The sequence below is a fragment of the Nicotiana sylvestris genome, chromosome 4, assembly GCF_000393655.2.
Source record: "Nicotiana sylvestris chromosome 4, ASM39365v2, whole genome shotgun sequence".
In the NCBI taxonomy this organism is placed as follows: Eukaryota; Viridiplantae; Streptophyta; class Magnoliopsida; order Solanales; family Solanaceae; genus Nicotiana; species Nicotiana sylvestris.
In genome coordinates, this window is record NC_091060.1 from 97,874,350 (window position 1) to 97,890,920 (window position 16,571).

Consider the following 16,571-nt stretch of genomic DNA (forward strand, 5'->3'; position numbering starts at 1 on the left):
GATAAAGTTATGACGGAACTGAAATAGGCATTATCGGGTGCTTTCAATAACGCTAATGGACGAGGTCCAGTTCCTCTCGATGCTCTCGCAAATCCAACAACACAAAGGGTCAACAACAATACCCCGAGGGGCAAGGTCGTCTTTGATGGGCCGGGGCAAGCGATTTCTGTAACAACAATGAGAGTGATCCCTTCAAAAATGAGTTCTTATGGTTTATGAGGGAAGTGAATGCTTGCGTGGACCAAATCCCAAGTGCGCTACCAGTGTTGAAAGGGCTGGACTCAAAGAAGTACACTCAGTTGACGTACAAACCGAGCGCGACACCAGAATTGATCCTAAAGTGGTTTAAAATGCCATACTTGCCAAAATATGATGGGATATCAAATCCTCAATAGCATATCAACACTTATACAACAACGATAAAGGGAAACGATTTAGCTCCCCATGAGAACGAGTCAGTTTTGCCGAAGAAATTCGGAGAGACTCTCATGAAGGAAGCCTAAATGTGGTATTCACTTTTTCCCGAGCATTCCATAGACTCCTTCGAGATGCTCGCGGATTCTTTCATTAAGGCCTATGCTAGGTCCAGAAAGGTACAGGCCCAAAAGGCGTATATATTCAGGATTGCGCAAGTAGTGTTCGAGTTACTGCGGGAATTTGTAACTCGATTCCAGAAGGAAAGGATGTTGCTCCCAGCCATTACAGATGAATGGGCGGCTGAAGCTTTCACCAAGGGTTTGAATCTGAGGAGTTTTGATGCTTCCCAAAAGTTAAAAGAAAGCTTGCTCGAGTTCCAAGTGATAACTTGGGAGGATGTTCACAACCGGTATGAGTCAAAGATAAGGATCGAGGATGATCAGTACGACGACGATGAGAACTGATCCCAGCCAGAGGGATCTTAATTTATGGTGCAAATATCACGGGACGAATGGTTACCGGATTGGGGATTGCTGGCATCTGTACAAAGAGGTTGCAACACTACAGAGGAATGGCCATCTCAGGGAATTCTTAAGTTACCGGGCTAAAAAATAATTACAGTTGCAATTGTGACTACACAGAACCTTCAAAAGTAGGAAAAGATCCCCTACGCCTGATGATCAACATGATTTTGGAGGGCGGGGGGGGGGGGGAGAGAGAACGAGATTAACGGGGTTACCTTCCTAGCGGAAAAAAAAACAAAGGTATCAGTGACCCACTGCAAGAGACTCTGGGAAGTCGCTGAATATGACATCACCTTCACGGATGAAGACACAGATGGATTGTTGTTGCTGCACAATGATATATTTGTAATTCCTTTAAATGTGTTAGATTTTAAAAGTAAACGTGTTCTGGTGGATCCACGGAGTCGACCATTATTATACAATGGAGGATATTGGAGCAAGCTAAACTTACTGGAAGCATCATTCCGGATACAAAACTCCTGATAGGTTCAACTTAGCAAGCGTGACAACCCGAGGGGAGATCTTGTTGTCCACGAATGCCGAAGGGGTGATGAAGACAACCCTTTTCGAGGTGGTGGATGGTGATATGGGCTACAAAATTATCCTAGGAAGACCATGGTTACACGAAATGAAGGTTGTGCCATCAACATATCACCAGTTACTGAAATTCCCAACTCTCGAGGGAATTAAACAAATAAGAGGGGACCAAACGACAACAAGAGATATGAATCCAATTTCAGTCTCCAGTAGAAAATGGAAAGAGCATGCGACATAGCAATTATAGGAACCGGCGCCTGCTCTCGAGCCAAGTGAGGTCAACCAGAGGGAAGAGCCACCAGAAGCTTATCAAGTGCCAAGGTATTTCCAGGTACCAGAAGAGACAAACACAACAAAATCCACAGCGGAAGAGCTTGAGCAAGTTACATTATTCAAGAAATTCCTGGAAAGGAAATTCCACTTGGGAACAGGACTATACCCCGAACAAAGATTTGTATTTATTGAATTTCGTAAATTTAATGTGGATTATTTTGCATGGTCGCATGAGGATATGACAGGTATGCCACCGGAAGTGGCCGTATACAAGTTAAGCTTGGATCCCAACATTCCTCCAATAAGACAAAAAAATGTCCTATCGCCAAGGCCGAAAACATATTCGTCAAAGAAGAGGTAACTCGCCTACTTGATATCAGTTCAATCCGAGAGATAAAATATCCAGACTGGCTAGATAACATAGTAGTAGTTTCAAAGAAGAAGAGTAAATTTCGCAACTATAAGGACTTGAATAAGGCATGCCCAAAGGACTCGTTCCCACTGCCGAACATTGATCAAATAATTGATGCAACGGCCGGGAATGAGCTAATGAGTTTCCTCGATACTTACTCTGGGTACAACCAAATTAAGATGAACCTGAAGGGCCAGAAAAAACCTTCGTTCATAACGAACTTCGGCACATATTTCTATAATGTGATGCCCTTCGAGCTAAAGAATGTCAGATCCACTCAGCAGCCAGTAAACAAAATGTTTGAAAAATAGATAGGGAAAACTATGGAAGTTTATATAGACAATATGATAGTTAAGTCTTTGAACGCAGACGATCATCTTAAACACCTACAAGAGACTTTTGACATTCTAAGGAAGCATAACATGAAGCTTAACCCGGAGAAGTGTGCGTTCGGGGTCAGCTCCGGTAAGTTCCTAGGATTCCTGGTGTCACAAAGGGGAATTGAGGTTAACCCCGATAAAATCAAAGCCATCGAAGACATCCCAGATCAGCTATCAAGCGTAAAAGAGGTTCAAAGGCTCACATGGAGATTGGCCGCTTCGAGCAGGTTCATTTCCCAGTCTTTAGAAAAATGTCATCACTTCTTCTCGTTACTCAAGAAGAAGAACAAGTTTGAGTGGAACCCGGAATGTCAATAGGCTTTGAGGGATTTGAAAAGATACTTGTCAAGTCCTCCGCTGTTATCAAAACCAGAGGAAGGTGAAAAAATGTTAATATATATAGTAGTCTCGGAGGTAGAAATTAGCGCCACTTTAGTCCTTGAGGACGAAGGTACGCAATCTCCCATTTATTACATTAGTAGAAATTTAACAGGAGCAGGAACTCGCTACCCAAATTTGGAAAAGTTGGCCTTAGCCCTCGTAGTCGCCACTTGGAAGCTAAGGCCTTATTTTCAGTATCACCTGATAGCTGTGGTGACCACCTTTTCCCTACAAAATATCCTTCATAAACCCAAACTTTCGGGTAGGTTGGCCAAATGGGCTGTCAAAATAAGTGAATTTGATATAGAATATAAACCTAGGACTGCGATTAAGTTATAAGTTTTGGCCGACTTTGTGATCGATTTCAGTCCGGGTTTGCTAGCTTTGGCTACTAAAGGAGCAGTGATGATGTTAGAATCGACATCAAGAGTTTGGACCCTATTTACTGACGGATCCTCCAATGTAAAAGGGTCCGGGCTTGGCATAGTATTAACTACATCTTCGGGATAAACCTTAAGGCAGGCCGTAAGAACGGTTTCACTAACTAACAATGAAACGAAGTATGGAGCTTTCATTGTAGGGCTCTAATTGGCCCGGGGATGAGATTCTAAGGTTATCAAAATCAAATGTGACTCCCAACTGGTGGTTAATCAGGTCTATGGGATATTCGAAGCTAAAGATGAACACATACAGAAATACATAGTAATGGTTCAGGCTTTGCTCGCCCGGTTTTGGGAGTGGTCAATCATGCATATCTCGGGGGAAGAAAATTCAGAAGCAGACTCATTAGCTAACCTTGGCTCGTCAACGGAGATGAAAGGATCGGACACCGGTACGGTCGTACAGCTTATGCACTCGGTTATGAGGTAAACGCGACTAATTTAGTCTAGGACTGGAGGAATGAGATCATTGATTATCTCGAGCATGGAAAGTTGCCTGAAGATCCAAGAGCATCTCGGGCGCTGCGTGCTAAAGCAGTGCGGTATAGTTTCAAATTAGGTCAATTGTACAAAAAATCTTTCCAAGGCCCGTTGGCCCGATATTTGGGAGCCTCCGAAGCTAGTTACATTATGCGATAAGTCTATAAAGGGGTCAGTGGAAACCATTCGGGCGTAGATTCCTTAGTACTAAAATTGGTAAGGGCGGGATATTATTGGCCCTGGATGGAATAAGACGCCAAAGGTTTTGTTCAAAAAAGCGATAAGTGGCAATGCTACGCATTGATGGTACACCAACCAGCATAACCATTACACTCAGTTTTGTCGACAGGGCCATTCATGAAGTGGGGAATGGATATCGTCGGGTCGCTGCCGCCGACCCCTGGTAAGGTAAGGTTCCTTTTGATTTTAACTGTCTATTTTTCTAGGTGGGTTGAAGCATGTCCTTATCAGAAGATTGGCGAGCGTGAAGTTGTGGATTTCTTGTGGGAGAACATAATTTGAATGTTTGGGATACCAAAAGATATAGCCTGCGATAACGGGCCACAATTTATAGGTGCAAATGTCACGAAGTTCGTTGAAGACTTGAAAATCAAAAGGATCACATCTTCGCCATATCATCCGAGCACAAATAGTCAAGCAGAATCAACAAACAAAGTAATGATACAAAATCTCAAAAAGAGATTGGAAGAAGCTAAAGGAAAATGGCCCGAGAAACTCCCTAGAGTACTATGGGCGTACCGAACAACGGTCAAATCGAGCACAGGAGAGACTCTTTTCTCCCTTGGGTACAGAGTAGAGGCCCTGATCTCGGTGGAAGTAGGTGACCCTACCTTGAGATACTTCCAAGCAAATGAAGATGCGAACAATGAAGAAATGTTGGTCAATTTGGAGTTGCTAGATGAGCGCAGGGACTTGGCGCATATAAGGATGGCAACTTATAAGCAGAGAATAGAAAAATATTACAATCAAAGATCCAACCTTTGTTATTTCAAAGTGGGAGACTTGGTTTTAAGGAAAGTAACTCAAAACACCGGGGAACTTAATACAGGGAAGCTAGGTCAACCATGGGAAGGCCTGTACTGGGTTTCAGCTGCCACCGGGAAAGGATCATATGAGCTGGAGAATCAATATGGAGAAAAGTTGCCAAGCAACTGGAATGTGGCACATCTCAAGAGATACTATTGCTGATGAACATCACATATACTGAAAGTGTGTGCTGCACTCATTTTTCCTTTGTCCAGTTTTTGTCCCAGCTGGGTTTTTCTGGCGAGGTTTTTAATGAGGCAGCAACAGAAAGCATACTACGAAGAATGTTTCAACGGCAGCAATAAAACTTTTTAATAACAAGGCACACAAGCGAAGAATCACTTGAACGGTTAGATAATCTTTTGCTCGGTAGCAAAGTTCCTACTGGGAAGCTAAGTTTGCTATCGAGCAAAGGTTACCCGACCGTTTACAAGTGCGAGCCACTAGGGGATGGTTAGATAGTCTTTGGCTCGATAGCATAAATTCCTAAGGGGAAGTGAAGTTTGTTACCGAACTAAAGATTGTCTAGCAATTCATTGGTGGAATCCTCGAAGGTGCTAAACTTCCAGTGTTCCAATTCATATTCATCGCATTCGAACACTAGGGGGAATGATATGAGGATACAACAAAAACGTGTGCTGCTTCGACCAGAATACGAAACCTAGAAATGTAATTATATCATCGGTCCCGGGGATTGTGCAGCCAGCCCCATAGAAACAAGTTGTACAAATTAGCCAAAAGAAATGGAAATTTCTCTTCAGCACAACAGATGTTTTTGTACTTTTTGAAAATGGAAGGAATAAAGTAAAATCCTTTTATTTTTATCTTGTTTCTTGTCTAAACGGTGAATTGATTTTGTCATTTGAAAGTTAGACAAGTACTTCAAATGCTAGTGACGTAATAAACAGAAGCCATCCTCTTCAAGAGTATCGAGAACATAAGAGGGCCCTCTCTTATGAAAACCCTCATGTTAAAGGGTTGATTTCGGAAAGATTTATTCCCGGAATCCAAATGCTTTCGTAGAAAAATACACCTGAAGGCTTGCGTAAAAATATGCGAAAAGAAACTTGTGCAAATACTTAAATGAAAAAATGAAAAAATAAAACTTGCATGAATACATAAACGAAAAAAGATGCGAAGATTAAACTTTCATAATGTTTAAACGAAAGCATACAGAAAGGAAAACTCATGCAATACTTAAGCAAAAAAACTATTTTTATGTACAATGAATGTGCCAAACGGCACACGTACAAAAGTTGGAAAAAGAAATCAAAAGTTAAGCTGCTGCATCTCCGGAATCCAGAAAAAGAGAAACATTCGCGCTGTCACGACCCAAACCGATGGGCCGCGACGGGCACCCGGTACCTTACTCAACTGAGCACCAATGTAACGTATAGTGAACATGGGCCGACAAGGCCATACAATCTTTTACATACATGACATCTGTCTACAAGCCTCTAAGAATACATAATTTCCATAAATGTCAGGACAGATTCCCGCTATACCAAACAATATACGTCTAAATCATACTAACCAATCAAGCAACTCCGAAATAAATGGAGCGCACCAACATCTTCCGCTGAGCTAATAGCCTACTTGGAGAGCTCTCGACCTGTCTATCGGGACATGTGGGCATGAAACACAGTGTCCCCATGCAAAAAGGGATGTCAGAATGAATAATATACTGAGTATGTAAGGCACATAAATAAGTATATAACAGACATGTAGTATAGAGTAAATAACTTAACCTGTAAGTCTGGATAACTCTGTAAATCATGAAATACTTATAGTGTCATGCATATGAGTATGAATATCATGTTGTGCATAGGTACATGTGTTCATAACATCATCAAGCCTCTGAGGGCATCCCATCATATCATCTCGGCCATTGTGGGCAAATCATCAATGTATACCAGCTGATCAGGTGGTGGTGCGTATATAACGCCGTAACCTTTTCCCATATCCCATATACATATAATATACATATATACGCGTATATAACTCCATCTGGTCATTGGTCAATGTACATGTATAAATGCATGCAATACATAAGAACTACGTTAATAAGATGTTCTCGGAATGCCATAAAAATCAATATGCCTTTCGGATAAACTTTATCAAATACGTATTTTTCTAAGACCCATGAACAGAAGATATAATAATAGTTCACATGGGGAATCAAGAATATAGACACCCTTAATATTTCTATGAATAGAGTCATTTATGAAAGTTGCGTAATTTGCTCATTTCATTTGTATTATTTTGATCATGGCAAAAGGAAAGAAGGGATAGCCCTAACATACCTGAACCGATTCTCTTGGAAATCCTTTTGACACGCCAATTGCGGCGAAACACGTAACGGCGGATTGAAGTAGGGAAGAATCCGTATGATATTCTTGAAAAAGATTTCACCGTACTCCCTTAGAATCGCAAAATCCCGTTGCTATTGTATTAAATAGCCTTCGTATAAAATGTCGAAGCAATTACAGTAACTCATGTTGCCATGTAGATTAGGTGTAAGCATTTCTCCATTTGAAACTTAATGAAATATTCATGTAGAAATCCAACTAATGTTGAAAGCAGATCCATACGATTTCATGTCCAACTTGACGAAATGTCCAACTTAATAAAATATTCATGTAGATTTCATATATGTCATGGCAGATCCATACTATTTCTTTTCTCAATGAATGAAGGAATTTGAAATGCTCCTTATTATAGTTGTGTGGGCCCCACTTGATAGAAGTTAATTGGCCAAAGACTTTTCCAACTATTGACACCTTTTATATGAACGTAGTAGTCACAATTTCCCTAAGGCAAGGGCTGCCACGTTAGGTGTCCTTAATCTTTATCCCAAGAATTTTAATTTCATAGCTAATATTCTCACCAAAATTATTAAGTAACCCAATTATCTACATAATTATGAATTATCTCAAATTACTTAAAATACTACTCACTTTAGCATACCTTATACACCTCACTATCATGGTCATGTGGTACCTTGTATAGCATTAGTCCATAAATACTGGGTATTATAACTCGGGCCGTATTTTATCTCAAAATGCCAAACTTGGACGAAAATTCATTTTTTTGACTTGCTTCCCCTCTCATCTTCACGAATTTACTCATCACTTGTGAAATAGCATAATCCTTATCATCTCCAAATAATCTTTTCCTTGGACTGATGTCAATTACCTTACAACAAATTCATCGTACAATACTACAGGGTGCAACATCGTAGTAATTTAATATTGTGAAGCATAACATCATCACAATGTAATACTGCAAGGCGTAACATCATCGTAATGTAATAGTGTAAGGCGTAACATCATCGTATCATAATACTGCAGGACATAACATCATCGTAATATAATATTGCGGGGAGTAATATCGGCGTAATATTGTGGGGCGTAACATCATACCCCCCCTTTGGAACATTCGTCCTCGAATGTTGGATGATGCTCTTATCATTTTCATCACTTATAGCTCTTGTGAATACCTTAATACTCTCCTTGCCATTTAGGCAGTTATTCTGTGAATAAATCCAAAGGCCAGGGCATTCTACCCTTTAGGCCTCTTTCCCATGCCATGAGTTGTGATCTAATTCCTTCCAATATCGTAACCGTTGCTACCTTCTATCATGCAGCCTCTACGATACTGACCTTGTAAGTGTGCCTATGCGACTCTTTTCTTCTTTTTCCTCTAGCTTTTAGCCAATCTCTAGGCCTTACTTTGTAAACATATACAAGGTTTAATAGGATGCCTCTCTGGGCATCTATAGGTGTGCTGAAGTTCTTCGCTCAGTACTTTGTAGAACTTGCGAATATGACTATATTGTATTTCATAGACATGGTTATCCATTCGTATGAATTTACTGCATCTACATAGGTCATACTATGCCATAACTCTTACTTTGATTTATCGTTATTGAGGTCTGCAACCAACTCCAGGTTACTCTCGTTGCTTATCCTTAAGACTGATGGTCTAATCTCATCTCATACTATTGAACTTTTATCCATCTATTGTTGATTCACCTTAACGTTGATCCATCATCTATCACTGATAACTTAAAACTTCTTACGTAATACACAGCCACTAGGGCTTATGTTGCATCGAGAAATATTTAAAGTGATTTTCTTGATCCACTTGGGGGCGATATTGTACTTCAATAATCATATTTTATAGCATTCCAATGTGATTCACCTTACGTGAGTATTTTAATTCTATACAATTCGTGAAATCCTCTGCAAATTATTACTCAATTAAAGGCCCAAACGCCATCCTTTGTCTACAACAATTACACCAGGGCAACATTCCACCTCTTCTAAATATGTCACGACCTGGAATTCCCACCCTCGGGAGTCGTGATGGCGCCTACTAGTGGAAGCTAAGCAAGCCAATTATTCCAACTATTTTTACCCTTATTATTTCAATCATTTAACAATTGCGAGTTAACATTTTATAACCAAAGAAAATATTAAAGCTGAAGAATGAAATTTAACAATTTAAGCTAATACCGATACAAATCCATAACATAAACCACCCAGAACTGGTGTCACAATCTCACAGACTATCTAAGAATACTACAAATAGGGTCCGAACAAAATAGATACATATCTGTCTCTGAAATAGTAAAGAACATAAGAAAACTAGATAGGAAGGGGACGCCAAGGCCTGCGGACGCCTGGAGGACTACCTCGGGTCTCCTGATGGACTGAAGAAGGCAACCTCACAGAGGTCCAAATGCTCCAACACCGGGATTTGCACATAGTGCAGAGTGTAGTATCAGCACAACCGACCCCATGTGCTGGTAAGTGTCGAGCCTAACCTCGGCAAAGTAGTGACGAGGCAAGGACAAGACTACCAAACAAACGTGTGCAGTTATATCATATACATCAAATATTAACGACAGAATCTAACAGTTAAAGATGGGAAGGGGAAACATGCTCGGGGGAATATCATGTACAAACAGAAATTCAGTAAAGAAGCATACGGAACACCAAAATTCAACTAAAAGCAAGAATAAGGAAATCAACAACAAGTGCACGGCATCACCCTTCATGCTTTCACTCTTGTCCTAACAATAAGAATCAGTATATTCGGCATGGCATCACCCTTCGTGCTTTTACCTCACATAATCATGGCACGAAATTATCCTTCGTGTATTATCACTCATATCATGGCACGACATTGTACATCGTGCGGCACGACATCATCTTTCGTGCATTAACACTCACTCCCAAATATCACACATGGCATCACCCTTCGTGCTTTTACACTCTTGCTTACCTAAGCAATAATCACAAAGCAATTCAGGCAAGGGAATTAATAAAATCACAATAGAATCTCAGCAAGGGAACAACAGTATAACAATAATATCCCGCAATGGAACAATATCATGAGCAATAATATCCCGACAAGGGAAATAATATCAAAAGCAATAACATCCCGGCAAGGGATACAACATCATAAACCTCTTCACTTTTACACAATCTTTTCACAACTCAATTCTCAACTTGAGCCAATGCTCTACAATGTTCAATTACCAACAATACTTCCATAAACTTTGTTCAACATTAGAAATCATCATATTAAGCATGAACAATAGAAAATGGAGTCACATCAATCATAGTATAAGACTCACGGGCATGCTTGATACCGATATATAGATACTCGTCACCACACCTATACGTCGTACTCAACAATTAACACATAACAAATAAGACCAAGACTCATATTCCCTCAAGCTAAGGTTAGACCAAACACTTACCTCAATGCCACGAACACAATTCAAGCCTCAACTACCTCTTTACCTCTTGATTCCACCACCAATTCGCTTGTATCTAGCCACAATTTACTTAACGATATCAATAAATGCTAAATGAATCAATTCTAATGCATGAAAATAGGTTTTTCTAAAGATTTCCCCAAAAAGTCAAAAATCGACCCCAGGCTCACATGGTCAAAACCCGAGGTTTGAACCAAAACCCAATTACCCATTCACCCATGAACTCAAATATATAATTTATTTTGAAATCAGACCTCAAATCGAGATCCAAATCCCCAAAAATTGGAAATCCTAGGTTCTACCCAAAAACACCCAATTCCCCTATGAAAATCCTTGATTTTGAATTGAAATCATGTAAAAAGATGGATTAGATTGAAAGAAATGAGTTAGAAATGACTTACTAATGATTTGGAAGAGTGTGTGCCTTTGAAAAATCGCCCAAGATGTTTTTAGGGTTTGAAAAGTTGGAAAAATGAAGAGAAATCCGTCTAAGTTATGATTTACATAGGTGCAGATGTCGCAATTGTGACCCTTTAGAAGTCTGCTATCTTCGCAAATGCGAAGAATCTGTCGCATTTGCGACCTATGGGAAATTATGTCACCTTCGCAATTGCGAAGGAAACATCGCATTTGCAATGGGGTGGGCTTCGCAATTCCCAACCCAGTGTTTGCATTTGCGAAAAGGGCTTGCCCAGGCTTGGTTGTGACACTGGGGTCGCATTTACCAAGCCTGTCCACTTCGCAATTGCGAAGACGGATCTCGCAATTGCGAGATCAGAGGCCTAGGCAAAAATACCAGGTACTAGCACTTGCTCCTAAGTCCAATTTCATCGCGCGACCTATCCAAAACTCATCCGAGCCCTCGGGGCTCCAAACCAAACAAATGCACAAGTCCATAAACATCATACGGACTTGATCGTACGATCAAATCATCAAAATAATATCAACAACTATGAATTAAACCTCAAATTCATGAAATCACTCAAGAACATCAAAATTTCCATTTTCTCAAATAAAGGTCTGATTTATACTAAACGAACTCGGATTCTTACCAAACTTCACAGATTCAACTTAATTATTATATAAGACCTGTACCGGGCTCCGGAACAAAAATACGGGCCCGATACCATCAATTTCAAATATATTTACATTTCCAAAAACTCTTATAATTTCAGTTAAATAATTTCTTTCAAAAATTCATTTCTTGGGCTTGGGACCTCGGAATTCGATTTCGGGCATACGCCCAAGTCCCATATTTTACTACGGACCCTACAAGATCGTCGGATCACGGGTCCGAGTTTGTTTACCAAGAATGTTGACCAAAGTCAACTTTAATCAATTTTAAAAGCCAATTTCCTTATTTTACTTAGTTTTCACATCAAAGCTTTCTGGAAACGCACCCAGACAGCGCACGCAAATTGAGGTGAGACAAAAATAGGTTTTTAAGGCCTCAAAACACATAATTTACTTTCAAAACGAGTGATGACCTTTTGGGTCATCACATTCTCACCTCTAAAATAATAGTTCGTCCTCGAACGAACATAAGAAAAGTACCTGAGTCGGAGAAACGATGGGGATATCGGCTATGCATATCGGACTCAAACTCCTAGGTAGCTGCCTCGGCAGGCTGACCTCTCCACCGAACACAAACAGAAGGTAAACTCTTCGATCTTAACTGATGAACCTGTCGGTCTAGAATATTTATCAGCTCCTCCTCATAGGACAAGTCCTTGTCCAACTGGACAGTGCTGAAGTCTAACACATGGGATGGATCGCCGTGATACTTCTAAAGCATGGACACATGAAACACTGGATGCACGGCTGATAAACTCGACGGCAACGCAAGTCTGTAAGACACCTCTCCCATTCGATCAAGAATTTCAAACGGGTGAATGAATCTAGGGATAAGCTTGCCCCTCTTCCCAAATCTCATCACGCCCTTCATATGTGACACCCGAAGCAACACCTGCTCGCCGACCATGAATGCCACATCACGAACCTTACGGTCGGCATAACTCTTTTGCCTGGACTGAGCTATATGAAGCCTATCCTGAATGATCTTGACCTTATCCAAGGTATCCTGTACTAGATCCGTACCCAAAAACCGAGCCTCTCCCAGCTCAAACTACCCAACCGGAGATCGATATCGCCTACCATATAAAACCTCATAAGGAGCCATCTGGATGCTCGACTAGTAGCTGTTGTTGTAGGAAAACTCTGCTAAAGGCAAGAACTGATCCCACGAGCCTTCGAAGTCAATAACACAAGCTCGGAGCATATCCTCCAAAATTTGAATAGTATGCTCGGACTGCCCATCCATCTAAGGATGAAGTGTTGTGCTCAACTCGACCCGTGTGCCCAACTCACGCTGAACTGCCCTCCAGAAATGTGAGGTAAACTGCGTACCTCAGTCTGAAATGATAGACATTGGCACACTATGAAGACGAACAATCTCCCGGATATAGATCTTGGCTAACCTCTCAGAAGAATAGGAAACCGCCATAGGAATGAAATGCGCTGACTTGGTCAGCCTATCAACAATAACCCACACTGCATCGAACTTCCTTTGAGTCTGTGGGAGTCAAATAATGAAGTCCATAGCGATGATCTCCTACTTCCACTCAGGAATCTCAATCTTCTGGAACAAACCACTAGGTCTCTGATGCTCATACTTTACCTGCTGACAATTCAAACACCGAGCCACATATACAACAATATCCTTCTTCATCCTCCACCAATAATGTTTCCACAAATCCTGATACATCTTACCGGCGCCCGAATGAATAGAATACCGGGAACTATGGGCCTCCTCTAGAATCAACTCTCGAAGTCCATCCACATTAGGCACACAAACTCGACCCTGCATCATCAAAACTCCATCATCTCCCAATGTAACCTACTTGGCATTACCCTTTCACACAGTGTCCCTAAGGACACACAAATGAGGATCATCATACTACCGATCTCGAATACGCTCAAATAATGAAGAACGAGCAACTGTACAAGCTAACACATGGCTGGGCTCAGAAACATCCAACCTCACGAACTGATTGGCTAAATCTTGAACATCCAAAGCAAGTGGTCTCTCATCGACCGGAATATACGCAAGACTGCCCATACTGGCTGACTTTCTACTTAAAACATCAGCCACCACATTGGCCTTTCTCGGATGATATAAGATGGTGATATCATAGTCTTTCAATAGCTCCAACCACCTTCTCTGCCTCAAATTTAGCTCCTTCTGCTTGAACAAATACTGTAAACTCTTGTGATCCATGAGCACCTCACATGACACGCCATATAAATAGTGCCTCCAAATATTCAGCGCGTGAATAATGGCTGCTAACTCCAAATCATGAACTAGATAATTCTTCTCATGGATCTTCAACTATCGCAAAGCATAAACAATGACCTTGCCATCCTGCATCAACACCACACCAAGTCTAATACGAGATACGTCACATACACTGTATATGGCCCTGAACCTGTAGGCAATACCAACACCGACATCATAGTCAAAGCTTTCTTGAGCTTCTAAAAGCTCACCTCACACTCGTTTGACCACCTGAACTGGGCACCCTTCTGGGTCAACCTGGTCATCGGTGCTACAATAGACGAAAACCCCTCCACAAACCCATAGTAATAGCCCGCCAAACCCAAGAAACTCTGGATCTCTATAGCTAACGCGGGTCTAGGCCAGTCCTTGACTGCCTCTATCTTCTTCAGATCCACCTGAATACCCTCTGCTGAAACAACGTGACCTAAGAATGCAACTGAACTCAATCAGAACTCACACTTCGAAAACTTAGCATATAACTGACTATCTCTCAAGGTCTAAAGAACCACTCTCAAATGCTGCTCATGATCCTCCCGGCTGTGGGAATAGATCAAAATATCATCAATGAAGACTATCACAAATGAATCCAAGTAAGGCTTGAACACTCGGTTCATCAAATCCATGAAAGATGTTGGGGCATTTGTTAATCCGAATGACATCACCAAGAACTCATAATGCCCGTACCGAGTGTGGAAAGCTATATTAGGGACATCGGATGCCCTAATCCTCAGTTGATGGTAGCCAGATCTCAAGTCAATCTTTGAAAACACTTTGGCACCCTGAAGCTGATCAAACAAATCATCAATCCTCGGCAATGGATACTTGTTCGTGATTGTGACCTTGTTCAACTACCGATAATCTATACACATCCTCATCGATCCGTCCTTCTTCTTAACAAACAATATCGGCGCTCCCCAAGGCGAGACACTAGGTCTAATAAAGCCTTTATCAAGCAAGTCTTGCAACTGCTCCTTCAATTCTTTCAACTCCGGCGGGGCTATAGGATATGGCGGGATAGAAATGAGCTGAGTGCCCTGAGCCAAATCAATGCAGAAGTCAATATCCCTGTCGGGTGGTACATCCGGCAGGTCTGAAGGAAATACCTCAGGAAGCTCACGAACAACAGGCACAGAATCCATAGAAGGAACCTCGGCACTAGAATCATGAACATACGCCAAATAGGCCAAACATCCCTTATCAACCATACGTCGAGCCTTCATATATGAGATAACCCTACGGTAGAATGACCATGACTCACTCTACACTCTAAACGAGGTAAATCCGACAAGGCTAAGGTCACAATCTCGGCATGACAGTCTAAGATAGTGTGGTAAGATGATAACCAGTCCATTCCCAATATGACATCAGGGAGGCGAAGAAGGTGGCGTATGCGAAGTTGGAAGGGAGCTCAAGCGAGGAGGAGAGGAGAGCGAATAGAGAGAGGTACAGAGTGGCTAGGAAAGAGGCGGAGCTGGCAGTCACGGAGGCTAAGAATGCAGCTTTTAGCCGTATATACGAGGAATTAGGGGAGAAAGGAGGGGACATGAAGTTGTTTCAGCTGGCTAAAGTGAGGGAGAGGAAGGCCCGGGATATGGATCAAGTGAGGTGCATCAATGATGAGGATGGTAGAGTATTGATAGGAGATCCCCAGATTAAGAAGAGATGGCAGACGTACTTCTATGGTCTTCTAAATGAGGAGGGGGACCGTGATATAGCGCTAGGGGACTTGGGGCATTCAGAGAGTCTCCGAGATTTTAGGTATTACAGGCGCATTAGGGTTGACGAGGTCGTGGGGGCTTTGCGTAAGATGAGTAGGGGTAGAGCGACCGGGCCAGATGAAATTCCGGTTGAGTTTTGGAAGTATGTGGGTAGAGCAGGATTGGAATGGCTGACTAGGTTGTTCAATGTAATTTTTAGGACGAAAAGGATGCCGGAGGAATAGAGGTCAAGTACGGTGGTACCGTTGTACAAGAACAAAGGTGATATCCAGTGTTGTAACAATTATAGGGGTATCAAGTTACTTATCCATACCATGAAAGTCTGGGAGAGGGTGGTGGAGGTGAGGGTGAGGAAGACGACGTCTATATCCGACAATCAGTTTGGGTTCATGTCGGGCCTCTCCACTATGGAAGCTATCCACCGTATTAGGAGGTTGGTGGAATAGTACAGGGATAAGAAGAAGGATCTGCATATGGTGTTTATTGACTTGGAGAAAGCGTATGACAAGTTTCCTAGGGAGGTACTTTGGAGATGTCTTGAGGCGAAGGGCGTGCCAGTAGCCTATATAAGAGCGATCAAAGATATGTATGATGGAGCTAAAACTAAGGTTAGGACTGTGGGAGGCGACTCGGAGCATTTCCCGGTTGTTATGGGATTACACCAAGGCTCTGCGCTTAACCCATTCTTATTTGCCTTGGAGATGGATGCTTTGACACATCATATTCAAGGGGAGGTGCCATGGTGTATGCTATTTGCTGATGACATTGTTCTAATTGACGAGACAAGAGCAGGTGTTAACGAGAGATTGGAGGTTTGGAGACAGACTCTCGAGTCTA

General features: G+C 41.7%; 3 protein-coding genes across 3 annotated transcripts; all 3 read left to right on the top strand.

The window, feature by feature from the left end:
* Positions 1-503: 503 nt before the first annotated feature.
* Positions 504-881, top strand: LOC138889880 (uncharacterized). The gene has a single exon (XM_070173220.1). It carries the CDS (start codon positions 504-506, stop codon positions 879-881), a length of 378 nt encoding a protein of 125 aa, XP_070029321.1.
* Positions 882-4,522: 3,641 nt separating this feature from the next.
* On the top strand, positions 4,523-5,053 carry LOC138889881 (uncharacterized). Its single transcript, XM_070173221.1, has one exon. The coding sequence runs from the start codon at positions 4,523-4,525 to the stop codon at positions 5,051-5,053; it is 531 nt and encodes a 176-aa protein (XP_070029322.1).
* Positions 5,054-12,249: 7,196 nt separating this feature from the next.
* Positions 12,250-15,958, top strand: LOC138889882 (uncharacterized). The gene is made up of 2 exons (XM_070173222.1): positions 12,250-12,335; positions 15,385-15,958. Exons 1-2 carry the CDS (start codon positions 12,250-12,252, stop codon positions 15,956-15,958), a joined length of 660 nt encoding a protein of 219 aa, XP_070029323.1.
* Positions 15,959-16,571: the final 613 nt, after the last annotated feature.